This window comes from Mugil cephalus, chromosome 2, assembly GCF_022458985.1.
Source record: "Mugil cephalus isolate CIBA_MC_2020 chromosome 2, CIBA_Mcephalus_1.1, whole genome shotgun sequence".
Classification (NCBI taxonomy): domain Eukaryota; kingdom Metazoa; phylum Chordata; class Actinopteri; order Mugiliformes; family Mugilidae; genus Mugil; species Mugil cephalus.
Genome location: NC_061771.1, coordinates 26,460,948 through 26,483,461, shown reverse-complemented (window position 1 = coordinate 26,483,461; position 22,514 = coordinate 26,460,948). Strand labels below are relative to the sequence as shown.

At 42.7% G+C, this 22,514-nt stretch overlaps 1 protein-coding gene across 2 annotated transcripts; it reads left to right on the top strand.

Annotated features, from left to right (window-relative positions):
* Positions 1 to 866: 866 nt before the first annotated feature.
* Positions 867 to 19,978, top strand: LOC125003838 (transmembrane protease serine 6). Of its 2 annotated transcripts, XM_047578056.1 has the most exons (18): positions 868 to 1,101; positions 4,035 to 4,167; positions 4,495 to 4,637; positions 5,334 to 5,401; positions 6,016 to 6,203; positions 6,334 to 6,375; positions 7,941 to 8,145; positions 8,545 to 8,681; positions 10,026 to 10,138; positions 10,261 to 10,370; positions 11,598 to 11,740; positions 11,839 to 11,937; positions 13,721 to 13,834; positions 14,098 to 14,214; positions 14,917 to 15,085; positions 15,597 to 15,874; positions 17,942 to 18,078; positions 19,124 to 19,978. In XM_047578056.1, the coding sequence occupies exons 1-18, from the start codon at positions 1,027 to 1,029 to the stop codon at positions 19,286 to 19,288; spliced, it is 2,436 nt and encodes an 811-aa protein (XP_047434012.1). In that variant the 5' UTR covers positions 868 to 1,026; the 3' UTR covers positions 19,289 to 19,978. The 2 variants fall into 2 exon arrangements, with proteins under 2 accessions (XP_047434013.1, XP_047434012.1); XM_047578057.1 differs by lacking the exon at positions 6,334 to 6,375 and having other exon boundaries at positions 867 to 1,101.
* Positions 19,979 to 22,514: the final 2,536 nt, after the last annotated feature.

Sequence of the window (22,514 nt, the reverse complement as noted above, 5' to 3'; positions counted from 1 at the left end):
GATTCTGAGAACAGCGAATATACAGTTTATCCTGATAATGACATTAAACCGACTGAACATACTAGACAAGGGACTAAAATACCTAAACAAAATAAAGACAATTCAATTCAATTTTATTTATAAAGCGCATTTCATGCACAAGGCACTCAAGACTCAATGTGCTTTACAAGACGTATACGTAGATACAATACAAACACTTACATTAAAATCAATTCGGAGTTAATTGAAAAGTGCAAGTGCAAGTAAAAAATCACGTTTGCCATTTTCACCACGTACACACTTAAACTCATACATGCGCACACACAGCTCAGCAGAAAGCTGTTGACAAAAGACAGGTTTTTAATCTGTTTTTAACGATGGCTACTGATGTGGCAACTGTGTGCAACCATTTTTGTGGGGCACGCACACTAAAAGTATGCACTTTATTTATAAAAAAGAAAATGACGGGCCTGAGAGTAACACAAACGACAATAGCCTGGAGAGAAGTAGCCTCTCTGAGTCACTTCGTGGCCACCTGGGATTTCTTGTTTGCATGGAAAAATAAAATAAACTCTGGAGAAACGAGGGCGAGAGCGTAAATAACCTTCACCCGACACAAATCCCAACAGGCCTGTACCTGTTCAGGTGAGTCCACTGGGTGCATCTCTGTTGCTGGGTGACGATTAGTGACGTAAGCATAACTGAAGTGCATCCCTCTCCCTGCCTCCTCTCCTTAGATATGAAAGTACTCAACATGCGTGTTTGGTTTTCAGTTAAGAGTTCTCTGGATGCACAGAGATAACTCAACCTATCTCTAAACGAATGTGCAAATCCAAATGGGCTTTGGGAAATATTGACTAGCTTTTTTTTTTTCTCGTTACCTTTGGACTTACAAACAAGAACGGGTGCCGTTCGGGCGACATGTCCTGCTGTGGGATAGCCGGAGATGCTCGGTAAAAGCTGTTAAGTCGCAGATTGGGTCGTCAGCGAGGCCCAGGCGGGACGCCAAGATGATTTCTCAAGGATCAAGGAGTGTGGAGTGACGCAATGGCGCTCGGTCACGGCTCCAAAAAGTCAATTTCACGTGACCAGGAGGTCACTCCTGCCTCAAACAACAATGGGGTCAGTAATACTGAGAACGCTGAAGTAGCGGCTGCATGCGCAGTTTAACGTTTTCCACTCGTTATATTGACATCTATGTATGTAAGACCGGTGTTGAACAGAATGATATTTACAGATATTTCAGTTTCCTAAAATGGAGGGTTAGTGGAGGCTCTTGTTGTGGTTTTGAACGGCGTTGCTGTGATTACAATTGATACTGAAATCTCTACTTGTCGTCATATGGCTTTCGTTTCATGACAGCACCGAGTTTCCTGCACTTTAAAGCCCTTCCTGCCATAAGTTTCTCAGCCTGACTTGATTTTGACATTCTGTTCAATATACTAGAACAGGCTTACATTATGTAGAAAAAAGAATAGATGGGTTACTATCACAGCTTTTGTTGAAAAAGTCTGAAAATGAGCAAGGTAGATTATGCAGTCCTCTTCAAGCTAAACCAGTGACTCTTACTAGCACACCAGAGCCACCCAAAATACCGTTCATGGTGATGTTGGTGCGTTTTTATCTGTTTATCTGTTTTTTGGGTTTTTTTTTTGCGCAATTTTATCTGTCTATTGGTTATCAATGCAGTTGTTCACATTTCCACAAGCTCTGCTGATGAGCTTTGCAGGGAACAAACAGGGATTGATTTTGCAACTATCCGGTGTGAGAAATCGTGCCAAATGACTAATCTATACGTGCTTCACCACCAACCACTGACACCATTGAGCCCTCGCTGGGACTCTAATAGTACAGACACATTAGAATTAGTGTTTGAACTTTGAAGCAAAGATAAATCCGCACATGCAGTGTTTTTGAAGATTTATAATGATTCACATTTTTTTTTCCTGCAGAAATTCTGCAATTTTTGATTCCTCTATATATCAGCAATGGAAGAAAAAGAAGAATGTGAGTTAGCAGAATAAGAATATAACTAAACAAAAACAAAGAGAAATGCCAGGACCCCTTTGATCAAAGAATCTTTTTGCATTTGCAGTAATGTTTTGAAAGTATGGCTCTGTTTTGGGAAGTGTACCTGCCAGCAGCACGGATCCCGGTACAGAACAGAGCAGGTGTCAGTCACAGAGTATTGACACGTTGTGAGCACAGCACAGGGGTTGGGGAGGAAGTGGGCTGCAAAGCGGTTTGCTGAGGGGAAAAAAAAAAAAAAAAAAAAAAGGCAATTCATGTGTTGTAAAACAGAGTGCTACTGCTACGTTCGCACCAAGCCAAGAAAAAACAGACTTAAGGGATAAACAGTCACACTTTCGCAACGAAAATAGGTGTGAATACACCCTTATTTAAGCGCCTTGGCTGAGAGGTGAGAGCTGAGTGGACTGTGAAAATACTGCTTCCAAAAATTACTTCTTTTTGAATGTATTTAAGTTTAACAAGTGTCAATGTTTTAATATTAAAGACCATAAAATTGATTTTACTGAACATCACAATTAATTGCTTTTACAAAACTTAAATTAGACGGCTTACATAGAAAGTAAAACGTAATGACCCGCAAACATGCAGCAACAGAGGAGTTGGTGCGTTTACATGCAGAGCTTAATCCAGCTGTGCTCGATATTCGACTTTCTGGCTACAGTCCTCGTCCCAGTTTACATGCAGCAGAGAAAATCGAATAACTGACGGGAACATGTCCTCCTCCTCCACACTAGGGGGCGATATGCGTCTTTTCAGCGGGTTAATACCGCGTTAATACGGCTCGCTTTCCGATTGACCTATTACGTCATATAATAAACAAGAGTCGTTCAACAAATGAGTCATTCATGCGTCAGACTGGCATTTCAAACAACAACCATAGGGATAAAAGTTCAGCTATTATAACCTCCTACGTAACACATGCCAGCGCAGCGGTTGTGGAGCATGCACACACACGCAATATCCATTTGTAGTCAGATTAAGCGTATACATGGCAAAGAAAAATGAATTCCTATCACATTATCTGAGTGTCTTCATCGGATAAGGAGAACTCTGACTTTAGTCAGAGTAACGTCTTTACATGTACTCTACATGCGCATTGTTCAGCTAGAGGCCGATTAAGGCAATAATTCGTTGTTTTTTCATGTGCATGAGTTTTTCGCTCTCTCACCTGTTCCTTACCAGCGCCATTTCTTTTTCAGTTTTCTTGGATTCTACTAACATATAGCCTCGTTTCAATATCTAGACTAACTTTATGTATGGGCCCACACTGTAATATAACTTTAATATTTTTTTTCCGTAACATTGGTCCTATGGAAAAAGTAACATGAACGAGACATTAATGTTTAATGTTTCCACGTGGTAGATTAATATTTCCCAAATTGACAGACTTTACTTAAAAGTATTATTAATTATTATTTATATTCTGACTTCAGTGGCGGTTTGATTGATAGCCTCCCGTTAGCCTGGCTAACAAACCGGAGCCTAGCTAGCCTGAGGCTTATTCATTAGCTGGCTAATTAGATTGTTAACTTAAGCTACCGGACTGGCTATATTGGGTACCGACACCGACAATAACACAACTATTATTTTTTATCCAAAATAGAGTAAAACCTCAAATTCCTCATTTCTCCTGATCGATCATAAAGTCATGAAACTTAAACTCCACAGTGGCGTATCCTCAACTGTGTATCCAGTTGTTTGTATATGGCAGCAAATGAAATGAATGCCTCTCTTTTCTTTATTTATTAAATCTATGGTAATGCCAACTAATTAGCCTACTTGAAGCAGACATCTGAACCATATTGGTCATATTGGATATTAGGTCCATGTCGTTGCCATCCAAAGACAGATCTCAAAGACAGAGAGAGAAAAACACTGAGAGCATCTCAGAGCCCTGAATAATTCGAACACCGCACAATGATGCACAGGTTGATTTTATAGTTTTAATATTGAAGAAACTCCTTGTTGGGCAAACTTTACCACTTTACGAAACTTTTCTGTTTGTTTGTTTGTTTTTCTTGCAGGTAGAAGTTATTACCCGAACTGTTGCTCCACCAATCAGGAAGACTCGGTCCTCCAAGTGTCTTCTTGCCTTCCTCATTAGCCTCATCATCATCCTTATAGGTGCCGGAGCCACGTTGGCGTGGTACTTCCTGGGTGAGCTGATCTTCATCATTATTTCCGTGCTAGTGGGATACGGCTAAAGACTTGTTGCCACTGGAGGACACTTTGTGCAGATACTCATAGATCGTAGATGATGCACCCATCTTTCTTTAGTTATCTCCTCCTTTCACTCAACCACTATGAGGTTTTATTGGAAGTATTACCATTCGAACTTTATGTTTAGATGTGTTTCCCTCAGATGTTCCCGGAGTCGTCGTCATATCACCTTTTAACGTCTATATGCTAATTGACTGTTTTTGCCCCTTTGCAGAAAGACTAGTCTCTTCAGACTCGCGTTTATCTAACCTTCCTCTATAACAGAGTACAGAGTCTGGGTGTTGGAGCCTCGTGTCCAGCAGCAGTACACGGCCCACCTGTCCATCCTCAACAGGAACTTCTCGGCTGCTCTGTCCTCTCACAACAGTCCCGCGTTCAAGAGGGAAGCCAAGGGAGTGCAGAACATGGTGAGCAGGGAGTAAGAACTCCTCCGATAGTCGAGGGATCTGTGCGCTAAAGTAACTCTGCATTTAAAGAGAGACACGAGAAAACGATACTAGCAGTGACCGTAAACCAATCAGCCAGAACATTATGACCACTTTCCTACCATTGTGTAGGTTTCGCAAAACAGTTTGCTGCGGTGTCTGGTAACAGGATGTTGTTAGTGGTGGGGGACTTTGGATCCTATGGGTTGAGGGGAGGGGCCTCTATGGTGGATCATACCACAAATACTTTATCAGTTTGGGATCTAGTGAATGTGGAGGCCAGGTCAACACCTTCTGCTGATCTTCATGTTTTTTTAGTTTAGCACCCTGCTCCTGAGTATGGCTACCAACTACAATCAAAGAGTGTCATCGCTATGGACTGTGGGCTGTTGGCATTGTTGGTCAATGCACATGTCTAAGCAACAACCCAGTTTCCAGGCAGAGCATTGTATTGACACAAAATAGGCAATGTTTTTTTGCTTTTCCTGTCAGTGGTTTTAACGTTTTGGCTGATTGGTTGTACAGATGGGCATAGATATAGATAGATTTCATCCAGAGGAAACCACCAGCATGCTATATATACATACTTTGCAGTTCCTGTATCACTGACATCTATCACGCATCACGAATGTTTACTCATGAACTCCTGCTGCTGCCGTCTTTTTTTCTGTCTCTCAGGTAGAGACAGTCATGAGAGCCTCCAGCCTTTCTCGATACTTCAACTACACCACAGTGTTCGCCTTTGGGTACGTGGATCGATCTAGCACAGCACACTAATAATCACTGAGATGGGCGTGACTGAGTTTACAAGCGCTTCATAATATGCGACGTCGCTAACATAAGGACCCCCCTGGGCCGTTTGAGACAGCTCCCTCTGTTCCGACGCGACGGCGGCGGTGGTTAATATGCACTCATTCATTCGCGCCCTCTTCTAAGTGATCAGCCTCTGCAGAAAATGCTGAATGACAAGTGTGATCGTCACCCACTCCGTGCGCTCAGTGGGTGCAGATTTCCGCCGCCGAGAAAGTGACTGCAGCCGACCCGACGCTGTTGTTGTTTTCAGTTTCTCCTGTGAAACCGGGTGACTCAAAAGGTCAAAGTTTTGCTTCGCATGTGTTTAGAGTTCAAGGACTAAAAGCGTCATCGACACATCACAACAGCGGTGACATTCCTCACGTCGTAGCTTACAGTAACAGCAAAGCTATAGTCTCGGCTGACTGGTTGCCAGGCAAGGGGATTTATGTGCTTTAAGCGTTAAAGAACCTTCAAGCTCCAGAAATGTAGAGAAATGTGCTGTTTTCTGCAAACAACCTTGTTAATGTGTGGGTATATGGTTGTTTTTTTGTTTTGTTTTTTGCAGGGAGGGGAGTCTTGTGGCTCACTTCTGGACGGTGCTGTCTGTACCCAGCAGCCATGACGGGGTAGTCACACTGGACAAGGTCACCAGGAGCCTGGAGGAGGGCCTGAGGGTGTACAGCGGCTCACGGGAGCAGGAAACCGCCAGCTTTGATGGATACCTCTTCCACATCCCTACGCTGTCCGTCAGCGGTGAGAGGAAAAGCAGAGGAGGGAGACAGAGACAGAAAAAAAAAAAAACAGCAATATTAGATATTATATATAGATTCTGTTAAGTTCAGTTTTAATTTATCTTGTCTTTTTTTTGTTCTGCTCCCAACAGAAACCGACTCCAAAGTTATAGAACTTTTGAAAGCCTCGTTTGGTATCACATTTCATCTCCACTTGCTTATCACTAATTTCATGATTTTTTATTAATCTGCCCATTTTGATTGACTTAATTAGCATCCGGTGCAGTAGTGCACTTTGTCAGCCTCAGGAGAAAATTTTGATGCATGAAAAATAACAACCATCAGAAAGTACAGTTGGCTTGTGGTGCTTAATATGTCACGGGAAAAGCATATCTACAGAATAATCATGGAACAACACTACATAATAATTACAATACAAGACAAACTAATACGATGTCTTCATTGTAAAATGACATGAAAATGACATCATACAAAATTTAATTGACAGTCCACTGGAATTTTTTGTTTCAAAATGTGGTATCAGTCATCTGGGATGTTTAACATTAAGGTTTCATCTTAGTTTATGTGAAAAGTGCCCGAACCTTTAACATAAACCAGAGAAAATGGGTCCTAGAGAAGAGGACAAAGCAAAGTAAAACAAGGCAGAGCTAATAACAGTGGCTTAAACTAAAGGCTTTAAAGATAACGAGCCATGATTCATAAAGCAAATATCCTGCATAGTTCCTAAACTCATTGTGGACTTGTTCGGTTCCCGGTCGCGGACCTCCACTCCCATTGACGAGTGCGCGCATTCTCGCAGAGCGGTGATCACGGCGCTCCTATTTCACCTGGCAACGACAAATGCTATTTTCTGATTGGCTGATTGGTCGCCGTTAAAAGCGGAGCAGCCTGCCTTCGTCTCAGATTACTAATGTCTTTTAAAGTCTATGTGCGGCGAGTTTTATCACTTTTCTGCGCGAGAAATGTCACGTGACACGAGTGAACTTACTGAAATGCGAGACGTGAGAGCTCGGTTGCCTAGCATTCTATTTTTGTGACAAGCTCAGGGCTTCAGTCAGAAATACTCAGAATCTGAATCAGCTGTATCGATCACGTATGTGTGCACATACAAGAAATTTGACTTCAGTCACTTTGCTCACTTATAGAACAACACAGAACTTCAATGAGCTAAAAATAAAAGCGTAAATAAATAAATAATGACTCTGGACTGAGGGGAGGAGTCTAAACAGATGTGTGGGTGTAAGGGGTCTGTGGAGATTTTTACCAGCCTCCCTCTTGGCTCTGGACCGGTGCAGGTCCTGGATGGAGGGAAGGTCGGTGCCAATAATCTCCTCTGCAGACCTGATTGTTCTCTGCAGTTTGTCCCTGTCATGTCTGGTGGGACATCTGAACCAGACCGTGATGGACGTGGTCAGGACTAGACTGGATTGTTGCCGTGTAGAAGATATATGAACAAGACATATTGCAAAATCACAATAATAATAATAAAAAAAAACATAGTCATAGCTTTCACTTATTTTTGGTTTGTCGAGGTCGTTGAATAAATGCAAGAAGATGCCATTCATATAAATTCTTCCTGTGAATGTACTAAAGACAACTTCATTTGAAGGCACCACGGGTTCATCTCATCACATAAAATCAAACTTTATGATCAAAATGCCCCATGATATTGTCAGTTATGGATAAACTGTAGAAACTAACCCCTAACCCTCATCTTTGGCTTCTTTGCCCATGAAAGACTGTTATCGCTACCAGAAGGTGGTGTCCAGCAGCCCCGTGGCTCTGCGTGGCCCCGACACGCAGCGCTCCTCCTGCCTGTGGCACCTCCAGGCCGCCCCGGGCTTCCAGCTGGAGCTGCACATGGAGTGGCTGCTGCCCGAGTGCCGCGACAGGCTGGTGGTGTACAACTCCCTCACCCCGACCGACAATCACCTCATCACATCGTGAGTTCAAGGGCGCGTATATTCTGCATGAGTGCTGCAAATAGCAAATCAAATCGGTTTGTGATGTGACTTTAAGCGCTAGTTCCATTTATCCCAAGCATCAGTTGCTTCGGCCTCATCACATAATCCCAGGCTGACTCTATAATAGTGAGATCAGAGCTCTGTGGGGGCAACGCCATCTGTCGTATTTGGGAACAATCAGATTCCTCCCTGACAGTACTGTGTCAGATGAACATTAAAGAAACTAAAGCTATTGCACATCAGACCTATGTTTCTCTTCCTGGAAAGGGCTAAGCTACTGTAGGTCTTGGACTCATTTGTAACGAACAGAAATAGATAATAAGAAAAATAATCATTCCCCCTGGGTGCATCTCTGTGTGTGTGTGTTTTTATCCCCAGTGTGTATGGCTGCAGCAGACATGAGCATGCTGTGCGCGTCCTCTCATCCGGCGAGTGGATGACAGTGGTTTGGAAACAGGGTCTGTACAACTACAAGGACCCATTTTCTTTAGCAGCACAAGCTTGGGACCGTCAGGGTAAGACCTCAGCCTTCCCCATACAGGTTTAGAAACACACCACACACACACCTGTAGGTTTAATGCAGCACAATAAAACTGGAATGGATACCTCTGTAGATCCCTTCATGGCCTACGTCACTGTGGCGTCACGGTGACGTAGCTGGAGGCAGAACAGAGGGAAGCTCGAGGTGAACGCTGTCACTTTCAACCATGAAAATGTCGTCTTGCTGTATTTACTGGGGCTAAAACCAGAAAAAAATAAAACACTGCCTTGAAGTTTTACCACATACCAGATGTGGCGATTAAAAGAAAGTACTGGAGTTACACAATTATCAACAACGTGCACAAATCGTATCAGATAAAATGAATATGTGATGCATCATCAGTTTCAGCCTGGATAACGTTATGGATAAGTTAGATTAAACTGTAACTGAAATGACCTTAAGTTAATCCTTATTTTAGGGGATTTTTGTTACTGCTAATGCTAACAACGAGCTAATGCAGGTGTCCAAGCTGAAGTTGCATTTACTACGTTACCCTCCACAGTGGTTTTCATGACTTCTTCTAATGTCTTTGTTGGAGAGGTTTTTACTTGATAAAGACAGACCAAACACCGTCCCCTCTGTGTCCTCCTTTGGTCAAATCGTTCATCAAGTGACTGAGAGTGTAGGGGTCCGTGAATTTAGTCCCATCAGACAGAGTCAACTTTTTAAAATAACACTCACCGTCTCACTTGAGTGAGTGTATTAGCATATTCTCTAAAAAATATGTTTCCCTCATCCGTTCTTGCCAAAACAGTCCGATGAAATATGCTAACCAGCGTTTACAGGCTATAGTTTTTGAGATGTTTTGCCTCCAGTTAAGCCACGCCCCTAAAAACAAAACAAAAACAAAACGTCACATTGTTTACAAACTGTGTAGGGGTCCATAGCTCGATTTAACAAAGAAAAGACTCAGAGAGAAAATCAATACAAGTAGCTGTACGGTGCTGGATTTGGTTCTTTGAATTGATGAGAATGGCTCCATGGCAACAAGCTCACTCACGTGCTATGGTTATTCAGCCACAATATTAAAACCACTGACAGGAGAAGTGAATGACATTGACCATTCTGCTGGCAAACTTTTGGACCTGGCATTCATTCATGTGGATGTTACTTAGACATGTAGCACCCACCTAGACCAGACCAGACACCCCCACCCCATAGTTATGACGCTCATTGATGGCGGCAGTCATTCCCAACATTCAGTTCACAGGGTCAGAACTATTAGTGACACAGTGGAGACAATACAAGGAAGGAGAATTTCGAGGATTTGCACTGATACATTTTCTTGTTCTATTTTTTTTTTTGCTGTCTTTCTCAGACTGTAATTCCACCATAGAGCTGAAGGCGGTGTCGGGGGTTCAGGGGACGCTAAGGACGCCTTTCTTCCCCAGCTACTACCCTCCAAACACCAACTGCACCTGGAGTTTTACTGTAGGTTCCTCACCCACGCACACAGTCTTTATTAAGTGAACGGCACATTAAACACGTCCCCCAAAAGCAGCTGTTAATGGCTCAGAGTGATTAAAGGATATTGTGTGTGTTTCCTGTTCCAGATGCCCGATGCGGGGATGGGTTTGTCTCTGGAGTTCGAGGGCTACGAGCTGAGCAGGGCCACTTACAACCAGGCTTGTACCCAGGGACAGTGGATCATCCAGAACCGCAGGTAGACTTTACCTCAGTGAGTCTAGCTGATCGGCCATTAAAGCATTACTCTTTAATTTTCTCATATCTCCAAGGCTCTTTTCTCCACTTATTACACAGCGCAATCTACTTTGAAAAGGTTTGGAAAAAAACACGTGGGTGTTTTCCGAGCAGCACAAAACAAAATCCGACTTATACGAGAACAGGCTGTGTCCTGAAGATAACGTTCCTTCCTCAAATACTTAATAATAAATTCTGCCTCTGTTTAGAGCACAGGTGCGGAGCCTATTTCAGTCTGAGCTCTGCTTCTAACTTTCGTGCACCATACCATGTACAGGTGGCTGCAGCACAAATACTAGCAAAAAAAAAAAGAATTATTAAGACATAAGACGTTGTTTATTTTCCTCACGTATGGGAAATCTCCTTGTCACAGTAGCGTGGAATTTGACAAGAATATATACAAAAAAAAAAATTGGGAATATTATGATAGAAATACACAAAAAATAAAACATTCTGAAAGATATATGTAGAAAAATAGAAATATAAATGTATTCTGTGTTTACAGTGTGATGGTAATTAAAATTGCTAAAATTTTTGATTATTATTTTATTTTATTAGATAATACTCATTTTAAACTAACTAATCTTATTTTATTTTATCTTTCTTGGGGTTTTCACTTTTTGTGAGTGTTCACTTTTATGTGCAATGAAGCTACTAAGTCATTTCCCTTGTGGATCATTAACGTCTAAGTCTAATTGCTAAGGCTATAAAATGTAGCGGACAAGACAGCGAGGTACTGGTTGGTGCAAAACGCAGATTCATCAGTGCACATCATTAGTGTACATTAAAGCAAAAATATGAAAAAGTTTCACATGTTGACATCAGTTAAAGTATTTGTTCATAAATGTCATCTGGGTTAATACCGAAGTCACAAAGGTTAACTGTTTGTATCATGACAGTTGTTTTCTATACTGAACAGCAGGGGGCAGCATTGTCCCGTACGGCCAATTACAGGGTCAATATAAGCATTTTTCTCGTATCTGTTTACATTCATATTGACAAATCTTGTACTTGCTAATCAACATTCACCCAGGATAGTGTTTGATGTTTGCACCTTGGTACAAGCTCAGAGTCACAGGGTTAAGGCCATTGCTATTCAAAGAGCGCTTCCTCTGCTGCAGCCTTCTTCTTGTGCCCAAAGTGAAGCAGTTTCCTCTCAATTTGTCGCTCTGTCTCTCTCGTCTCTCAGACTGTGCGGCACCAGAGGTTTGCAGCCCTACAACGAGCGCCTCTTCCTGCTCTCCGCCACGGCGACTGTTGTCATGACGTCCGAGGTGTCGCTCACAGGGCCAGGCCTCCAGCTGCACTACAGCATCTTCAACCTGTCGGATCGTAAGTCGGTGACGCACGTTGACAAATGTGGATGAATAAGCAATAAAGAAGGTTTCTGCCTTGTGCGAATGAGTTGTGTTTATCTGTGTGCTGAACAGCTTGCCCGGGCCAGTTCCTGTGCACCGTTAATGGCCTCTGTGTTCCTGTGTGCGACGGGATCAAGGACTGTCCCAACGGACTTGACGAGAGGAATTGTGGTACATATTTCACAACAGTCACTTCTCGACACATATTTTATTGTTTCCTGCCGCTACCAGAAGTTAGAGGGGAAATAAATTCTCAAATAATAAGCGTGACAGCAGGAGGCCGTAAATCCAAATGCACTGGTACACTGCTGAATTTACAGCTCATCAGACGCTACACAACTACTGAGGTCACTTGAGACACTTTAGGACGGGGGTGTCAAAGTCATTTTAGTTCGAGGGCCACATACAGTCCAGTTTGATCTGAAGCCAGTAACACAACTGAACAATAACTAAAGACTTCTTCCATTTTTTTAATGCAAAGAAGAAAAGGCAAATGTTTACATTTAATAAACTATCCTTAAAAAAAAAAAACATTACTAGGTACAAGTGTTCAACTGCTTGTTAGCACAAATAGCTAATCAGCCAAACACATGGCTGCAATTCAATGCATTCAGTCATGTAGAGGTGTTCGAGACAACTCGCTGAAGTTCAAACTGAGCATCAGATTGGGGGAACAAAGGGGATTTAAGTGACTTTGAACGTGATATGGTTGTTGGTGCCAGACGGGCTGGTCTGAGTATTTCAGAAACTATTGATCTACTGGGATTTTCACGCACAATTATCTCTAGGGTTTACAGAGAATGGTCCGAGAAACAGAAAATATCCAGTGAGCAAAAATGCCTTGTTGACGTGAGAGGTCAGAGGAGAATGGGCAGACTGGTTGGAGATGATAGAAAGGCAACAGTAACTCAAATAACCACTGGTTACAACCAAGGAATGTAGAATAACATCTCTGAACACACAACACGTTGAACCTTGAAGAAGATGAGCTACAGCAGCAGAAGACCACACCCGGTGCCACTAATGTCAGCTAAGGACAGGAAACTGAGACTACAGTTCACACAGGCTCATAAACACTGGACAATAGAAGACTGGAAAAACGTTGCCTGGTTGATTTCATCGTAAACAACATGAAAGCATGGATCCATCCTGCCTTGTATCAACGGTTTAGGCTGGTGTTGGTGATGTGATGTTGTGGGGGATATTTTCTCCTTAGTACAAACTGAGCATGGTTTAAATGCCACAGCCTACCTGAGTATTGTTGCTGACCATGTCCATCCCTTTATGACCACAGTGGACCATCTTCTGACGGCTACTTCCAGCAGGATAATGTCACAAGGCTCATATCATCTCAAACTGGTTTCTGGAACATGACAATGAGTTCACTGTTTTCCAATGGCCTCCACAGTCACCAGATCTCAGTCCAACAGAGCAACTTTGGGATGTGGTGGATTCTCATCGTGGATGTGCAGCCGACAAATCTGCAGCAACTGTGTGATGTTATCACGTCAATATCGAAATATCCGAGGAATGTTCCCAACACCTCTAATGTTATTTTCCCACTTTGCAAATTCATGCTGCGGGGCTACGTTAGACACTCTGGTGGGTCCCTTTTAGCCCGCGGGCCGTATGTTTGACACCTTTAGGAGATCGGAGGCTGTCAGATTTATTACATATAACATTCATGGCTACGCATCAAAGCAAAACAACGTTAACGGGAGTCCTGTCAGTGTGTGCTGCAAATGATGCAAGACGTTCATCTAAATTCTGAATGAATGAATCAACTTGGACAGAAGAAAGAGTTACAGGGTTAGTGTTAGCTGCTAATCAAACACAACTAATTAGAGTCCATGTTGCAACATGATCTGTCTTTCTGTTTTCATGTAAACAAAAATGAAAGCAGGTACTAATATCAGTGTGTGTGTGTGTGTGTGTGTGTGTGTGTGTTTTTCAGTGTGTGTGGCACAGTTTAAGTGTCCAGAGGACAGTCAGTGTGTGGACTACTACAAACTGTGTGACGAGCACCCAGACTGCCCGGAGGCCTCAGACGAGATGAACTGCACCGAGGGTAACGAACCCACACCCACCACGAGTAAACACACATTCACACGTATATGAGAGAAAGAGCCGACAGCCTCTGGCAACAGGTGGCCTGAGAAATAGCTGAGCTCTGCGTAACTCCAGTCAGAGTTTATTCTACTGGAAGTTTCTGTTTATACTCAGGTGTACAAGATTAAAAGAAGATCAGAAAATCTGCTAAATCTGACTTTCTCCGCGAATTCTAAAAGTTCGTCGGACTAAGCGTTGACGTCCGTCTGTGTGTGCGTCCAGGTGTGCAGTGTACAGATATGACCTACGTGTGCGCTGACGGCACGTGTCTGAAGAAGCCGAACCCGGAGTGCGACTCTGTCACCGACTGCCCTGATGCCTCAGATGAGAAACAGTGCGGTGAGAAGACGAACTGCTTTCATTCTCCATTCATAAACTTTCCATCTCTTCTTTGTAATGAAAGTCAAATCAGTTCAGAAAACAAAAACAGATTCTCTTCATCTTTTTCTTATGAATTATGAATTTCTTTACATTTGCTGGAAGTTTATTTGCAACTTATCTTCACCGATCAGCCACAGCATTACGACCACTGACACGTTACCATGGAAACTGCTAATGGGTGGGATATTCTTCGCAGCGAGGCTCCACTGTGACTGACAAGTCTAGTGGGTTGTTCCCAGTCTGCAGTGGGCAGCCACTTTTAAAAGTCATCCAAGGAAGGTAAAGGTGAACCGATTCACTGATGAACATTGGGAGGGAAGGTCGGCCCGTGGCCTCCGACACAACAGAAGAAGAAACTGTTGCTTGAATTGCTGGAAAAGTTTGTGCTGGTTCTGATAGAAAGGCCTTAAAACACGCAGTACATCCATCAAAAACTGTTCAATAATCCTGAGTTCAGTTAAATCAGATTAACCGAGGCTCTACAACTTGACTTGGATTTGCTGCTAGCTAGCTACCAGACAACACAACGCACCTTCAGAGATCTACTGGAGTCCATCCCCTGGTGTGTTAGGGCCAATATTAGTCACGTGGTCAATATGCTGTGGCTGATCGGAGTACGTAGGGGTTGGTGTCTACAACCTTTGTGTGTTTCGTCTTCAGACTGCGGCCTGAGGCAGTTCTCCAGCCGTATCGTCGGGGGTACCGACGCCTCGGAGGGGGAGTGGCCATGGCAGGCCAGCCTGCAGGTGCGGGGCACCCACATCTGCGGAGGTGCGCTAATTTCCGACCAGTGGGTGGTGTCTGCCGCCCACTGTTTCTACGACGACCGGTAAGTGAGGGAAACCGGAAGAGCTCTTTTTTCATTCTCCACGTCGACTTTGGTGACTCATTTTCATATGTTAGAGGATGCATGAAGGGAAAATGTACTCGGCAAAAAAAAAACTTTCTTTGTCGAATCCTTCCAAGTCCAAGTCCAAGGTTTAGCGGCGACAGCCTGCTTGACTCAGAGCCAGAGTATTTATGTATTTATATATTCTGTGTCTCTTCAAAACCCAGCATCAGCCGCCTGGACCGGGGCCAAAACTATAGCTGCAACATCCTGTAGAGGATTAACAGTTCCTCTCTACTTCATTTTCCTGCATGCTGCTTAAAAGCTTTTGCAGCCTTCATTGAGTCTTGGCATTTCAGTGGATAGAGAAGATTAAAAAACAAACAAACATACACAGACAGATAACAGCTGCTCAAATATTTCGTAAAAGGCAAACACTGCTTATGGGCATCATATGTTATTTTATTAGTGCTAAGTCAGGAAAAAAACATCACTTGTGCTCCCGCTGCAGCCTCTACTCCCCCTCGGTGTGGACGGTCTACCTCAGTAAACTAATGCTCAACCGCAGCAGCCCCATAGAAGAGGTGGCTCGGGTCCAACGCATCCATCTCCACCAGTACTACGACGACGAGTCCCACGACTACGACCTGGCCCTGCTGAAGCTGGACCGCCCGGCCCCCGCGCTCCTCGCCGGACACGCTCGACCCGCGTGCCTGCCCCCGCCCACCCACCAACTGGAGCCGGGCCTGCTCTGCTGGGTCACCGGGTGGGGGGCGCTACAGGAGGGAGGTGAGCAGGGAGAAGGGAGGGAATGTGGAGAGGATGGAGCAGCAACATAACAAAATAATAACCTATAGAGGGTGTGTGACATCACAGGAAGCTGAAGTCTCCGTGGTTACGGCCACTGAGTGGCAAAAGTTGAGCATGGAGATTAGCAGCATTAGCTTGAATCATAGACTTTAATAGCGTCTAAATTGTGAAATTGAATTTAAAAAATGGTGAAGAGCTGTTGTGCGATTGACTGAACCAACATATTTGAAAAGCAGTCAGAGATATATTTTATATTTTTACAGAAATCTGCCAAAGAACAGAGAAGTAAATGGATCGCTGCATTACGAAGAAACATCTGGAATCCAGACATAGAAACCTGGTGTTGTGGTTTACATTTAGTGTCAGGAAATATTAATTTAACTATTTCAGTTCCAACAGTAAATAACAATAAAACAGACGCTAGAGTATTGTCTGGCTAATGCTACTTTTCAGTAAAGTCCTCAGCATTAGCATCTTTTATTTAGCTACATTTATCATTAACTGAAATGAGCCAAAACCAACTTAAACTAACACTGATCATTGTCCCTAATTTGATCTGCTAATCCACATTTTTCCCGGTCTCGCTGTATTTACTGATACATTTCCCCAATGTTTTAGCCACTCAGGGGGGCAGTGACGTCGACATATATCCTCTATGAGTAACGGCAGCTCTAGACTTTTGTCGTTTATTTTAGTGCAAGTAAATTAGGAGAATGCAAACTCATGCTACGGGCCACATTAGACACTCTGGGGGCCTGCTATTGGCCCGCGGGCCGTATGTTTGTCACCTGTGGGATAGAGCGTTAAATGTGGGTGGTAGCAGTGTGCGGAAAGAATGTTTTTTCGATAACAGAATAATAACAAAATGACTTTAATTATCCAAGATTAGATGTGTCGTTTGACTTGACCCCTTGAAATTAAGCAACATTTGCAGCACTTTATTACAGGCTTCATGCTTCGCTGTGTAATCTGACCTCTCAAACAACTTCCAGGCTGCTTTATTAAACCATTTGCAATTCTCAGGCTTTAAGGCCATGAAATGTTGTTGTTGAAAATTTCCATTTATCCACAGGCCTATATATGGATAGACAGCATCTTCTTTAAATAGACACTTACATTCAACTGTTTAGTTCTACAAACCAAAACTATTTTAATGTTTTATTTCCTTCTTTTCACCTGACAGTTTATATTAAAGAGGAAGATTTTTTGTTTATTGTTTTGTTTTTCTCTCCTATGAGAAGACGAGCATTAATTTTTTTTCCCTCCACCGTCTCATGCATTATTCAGTCTAATGAGTTGTTTTCCCAGGAAGCGGCCGGGTGCTTTTTTTTTTAAATACATTTTGTCAGTTGCGCAAGATGTGGGGAGTGTTTGTGTGTGTGGGTGGGCGGCATATGATAACCGAGCGAACACACGTGCGATTAGCCCGTTTAAATTAAAGAGGTGGGAGGAGGAGATGGAGGAGGAGGCGCGGGTGGAAGTGGTTTCCCCCGTATCACGATGAACCCTAATGAAGAGGTGAAGGCTGAGAGAGAGACAGAGATGGCTGATGGTGGAAATTATTTTCTGGTCCGCCACCTCTCAGTAACCTACGGAGGAGGATTAGGGCCACCGTGAGAAAAAAAAAAGAAGAAGTGAGTTCTGACTTTAATCTCAGAATTCTGAGTTTAAAGTCAGAACTGTTTTTTTTTGTGGCCCTAATCCTTCTCCATAGTAACCAATGTGGTTACTTCCCACCCAGCAAAAAGTAGTTGAAAAGACATTGAAAAGACGTCACTCATGTGCATCTAAATTTGGAATTGAAATGTGAAAGGTGAAAAGCCGTAATTTTCATGTTGAAAAGACGTCTTCAAAAAGTCACAACCCAATTTTCAACGACTATTTCTGGACTAAATCAAGACTATATTGGACCGACCACATTTAGCCCAAAAACCAACGTTGAAATGACGTCTGCTGTTTGGTGTGTTAGTACGAAATAGTTTCACGGTGAGGATGAAAACATTGTTTCGGTTTGTGCTCTCATGCTTTACTCTCCGATGCCTCCAGGAAAGGCCAGCAATCTGCTTCAGAAGGTGGACGTCCGCCTGGTCAGCGAGGAAGCCTGTGTTCGTTCCTACGGCCATACGGTCTCTCCCAGAATGCTTTGCGCTGGGTATCGCAGTGGAGAGAAGGACGCCTGTCAGGTACGGAGATGCACTCACATACAAGAGGCTTTAATTTTTAGTCTACCTCATTTTTAATCAACAGTGGATTAAATTAGTGGGTGGGTGATACTGGGGATTTTGGTATCGACCCGATACCAAGTAAATGCAAATGCTAGTATCGCCGATACTTTTAAAAATTGAAATTTCATGATCATTGAATAACTTCATCATTTTGCCTTTAGGGGGCAAATATTTTAGGCAAATAAAACTTTTAGCAAATTACAACATAAATCGATTTAAGTATAAAAAATGTATTTAAATATCAACATACACCGATCAGGCATAACATTATGACCCCCTTCCTAATATTGTTTCGGTCTCCCTAGTGTCTCTTGTGACTCATCAGACAATGGACATGAGGGCCTTCTGAGGGTGTCCTGTGGTGTCTGGAAACACAGTGTTGTTAGTGGGGGAGCCTTTGGGACGTATGGGTTGAGGGGAGGGGCTTGATGAGTTTGGCATCTAGTGAATTTGGAGGCCAGGTCAACACCTGGTGCTAGTTTTCATGTTTCGTTTTTGTTTTTTTAGTTGTTCCTAAACCGTTTCCCTGCTGGTGATGGCTGCTGCCATCAAGGAGTGTCATTGCTATGGGGTGGGGGTCCCTGGTCTGGTCTAGGTGGGTGCTACATGTCTAAGTAACATCCACATGAATGACTCTCAGACTTTAAAGATTCCCAGAAGAACAATGTATTGTCACAAAACAGTCAACGTTATCTACGTCTCCTGTCTGTGGTCTTAATGTTTTGGCTGATCTGTGTATGTTGGGACATGATACATTAAGTCTCTCTCTCTTTCTCCGTCTGGGTTTATATTTCCCCAAAGACAAAAAGAGTAGATTTAATAAAATAACAAAAATAAATAATTAAATGACATAAAAGGACTGCTGAAGACGAAGCCTAAAGACACAAACAAGCCATAAAATGAGCTGCATCTAACCACCGAGTGTCGTAACACTCACCATTAATAATTACAAGCCTTACATGGCCCTGGTGAAGTTACCATCTTACATCTGTGCCTCTGTCAGGGAGACTCGGGCGGTCCGCTGGTCTGCCAGGAGCCGTCTGGTCGCTGGTTCCTGGCCGGGGTGGTGAGCTGGGGCAAAGGCTGCGGGCGTCCAGACTACTACGGCGTCTACACCCGCATCACCAGGCTCACCGACTGGATCAAGCAGGTCATCAGCAGCCCCTGAAGACCTTCGTCACCCTTTACGCCATCAATGTGATGATGCTGAAATCAAAGCGTGAGCCGCACCGTGTGGGGTGTCGGCAAATTATGTGAGATTGCTTCTCGTCCAAAAGTTAAAGGCTTTATTCTAAACAAAGCTGATGATCATGCATCATTTTATGTGACAGAACTGATATTTCAACGTGTTAATAAAACGCATCTTGCAAAATAAGTAGTAAAAATCACTTTCTCCAGCTGATGAACTTCTGGATCATTTACTCTCTGGCAGGCTGAGTCTTTTATAGCTGAAAGATAATAAACTTTCCTGTAATAACATCTTTTTTTTTTTGTAATAAATTCTATTTGTTTGCATTTCTGGCTGAGAGTGAATATGAAGTGCAGCACGTCTGTGTGAGGCTGCATCACATCAGTGTCTGGAGCCAAATGCCGTCGTCACCATGGCAACATAATGTTAACATAAACTATAAGAATAACTGTAATAATAATAATAATGATACATAGTGCGGGAAATGTCCTTGTCACGATACAACAAAAATTAAAAAACAATATCAAATTTGAAGGAATATGCAAAAAATAACTGAAAAGTATATAGAGGGAAATAGAAATATATATATTGACAATTTTTACTTACACACAGAATGTCTTTATATTATATCACCATTCAGAATATAAAATGTTTTCTTTTACAAGATGAGACTGTGCAAAGTGGATCATTTGTGCAGAAATAGAAAATCTTTGTGGAAAAAAAAAAAAAGAGTCTTCAGGTGTGAGTTATTGTTAACTACTTTGAAAAGATTGATTTTGAGTCGGGATATGAATGTCGAGTGGGAGAAATGTTCCAGATGTGTGGAGCTGAGCTGAACCGGACGCTCCAAACCCCGACGGTGGACGATAAGGCCGGGTGGCCGGGGAGGATCTGAGAGGAACTGGAGAAGTTCACAGAGAGATGGTGGAGTTTGGCTGTGAAGGGCCTTGGCGGTAAGTGTCAGGACCTTGTGCGTGTCAGTGCAGGTGCATGTCAGTCATTAGAAGCCAGTGGAGCTGCTGAAGAACTGGGGGAGTTACAGCAGTTGATGCATGACATTTACCTTAGCATGCTAACGTGTGCTAATGGGCACCAAGCACAAAATGCAGCAGAGGCCAACGCAAATATTTGGTCAATATTTGGAAAATTGATTAAAAGTCATTAAAGTAAACTCTTTTTTATGGATGTAGAGATATTTCGCAGGACAAGTAAAATAAGCAAACTGGAGAAAAGTTCAGGAGTCGGGGAGAACAGCTTTCGTTTATCTGCTTCGTTTCATTTATCATAGCACAACGCGCCGGCTATGTTTCGTTTCTCTTTCCACCTCTAGAAACCAGCATCACTTTCACAGTCACACACACATACATGCAGACGCCTGGCAGAGAGTCAGAGATAGAACGAGGTAGACGGAAAAAGGGGAAATGATCAAACCAAAGCGAGTGCCTTCATCGTGAGTTCGTGTGCAGTAGTGAGTAATTTTGGCAGCGTGCAGACGTGTTGGTGGTTATTTTCACAACAACGTGCAGTTTGCAGGTGTGAGGTTCGATTTTCCATGAGGCGCGTTTCAGAGCGTAAGAGGTTATTATTTTCAGGGTCTGTGATTCATAGCGTTGGAGCAGAGGCAGCTGATTGTATTTCAAATGACACGAATATTCTCAAAGGGATGGGAGCAGGTGCCAGGGTTCGACTTTCCTCCCTGCGGCTGTTGACTCACAAGTGATATAAAACTACGACAAAAATCTATCTATCTATCTATCTATCTATCTATCTATCTATCTATCTATCTATCTATCTATCTATCTATCTATCTATCTGGGAATGAGTCTAAATTGTCAGGGGATGCTTCAATATTTTCCAAGTTTCTACTTTCAGTGCAATTGGTCTTTTATTAGGCCGTGAACCCTAATGTCAGTTCCGCTCTATGAAGCATAACTACAGTGCTCAAACCGACCTCTGGGGACCGCAGAAAAAATCGTGGTAATGTTCAGGGCTTGTAAATGACCTACCGCCACAGTTTTAACCTCCTGAGGCCCTTAAATGATAAATAAATATAATCTTTGAACTGGGAGTAGTTTAAAAAAAATAAAATAAATAAAAATAATAATAATAATGTGGATTATTTCACTGTTTATTACAAATTAAGTCCATAATGTGTACCAGAATATAAAACTGTTCATGTTAATTCAAAAACAGAATTGGAAACGATGAAATCCCAACATCCTCAAATGAGTACTTCTGAATTTGTTAAATTTGCATGTCATATCAAACTAGAATAATTAATAAGAATAAATAAACAAGTGTTTATTTATACCAGTGCATTGCAGACAAAAGTGTCTCCAAAGTGACAACAGGTCTAAAAGAAGCAGAAAAAGCTGCAACAAACCAAAGATATAATTTGGCCACATGAGGAGGTTAAATAAAAGTTTGCCTGAAATTTATTTCTGATATTATACTTTTAAGGTGGTTAAAAGTAGATCAAATAGATGACAGCACATGAATATTTGGCAGTTTTCCTTTTTTACTCACACCACCATTGGGGTATTACATTCAATACAAACAGTAAGTGTCTGCGTAGATGCAGCTTGGTACCGAAGAGAGGGCATCGACGAAGCGTTAACTGCCGCTCCACACCCTCCGTTTCCATGGCTGAGGTGCCTCGAACAACCACCTCACTCCTAAATTACTCCCCGAGTGCGGCCCCTCAAAGACAACCGCCTACACTGCTCCGTCTGTACACGTTACTGTTGCTGTGAGAGCGAATGGATGGGTCGAAATGCAGGGGGAAAAAAATCCCCTCGGGGACTAATACAGTGTAAAAGATCCATCACCTATTAGGCCGATACGATGGCGCTTGTAGACTTGAGGCTGCACCAAAAGACTGTCAAAGAAGAGATGACGCAGCAGTAGCTTAGCATTTAACAGCTTTAATTGCTGATGGAATCCGGAGATGGTTAAACTGTCAAGAAGTGTGCAAGTGAGCAAAAGATGTGCAGGGAATAAATAAAAAAATGGCCGTTAACCTCCTGAGACCCTTCGTCCTCATATGGGGACGTTAGGTTTTGGGTTTGTTGCAGCTTATTCTGCTTCATTTAGTCCTGTTGTCCTCATAATGAGACACTTTTGAATGCTTGAAGAAGGGACAATAAACCAGTTTATTTATTATTATTATTAACGTATCTGGTTTCATATGACGTGAAAATTTAAC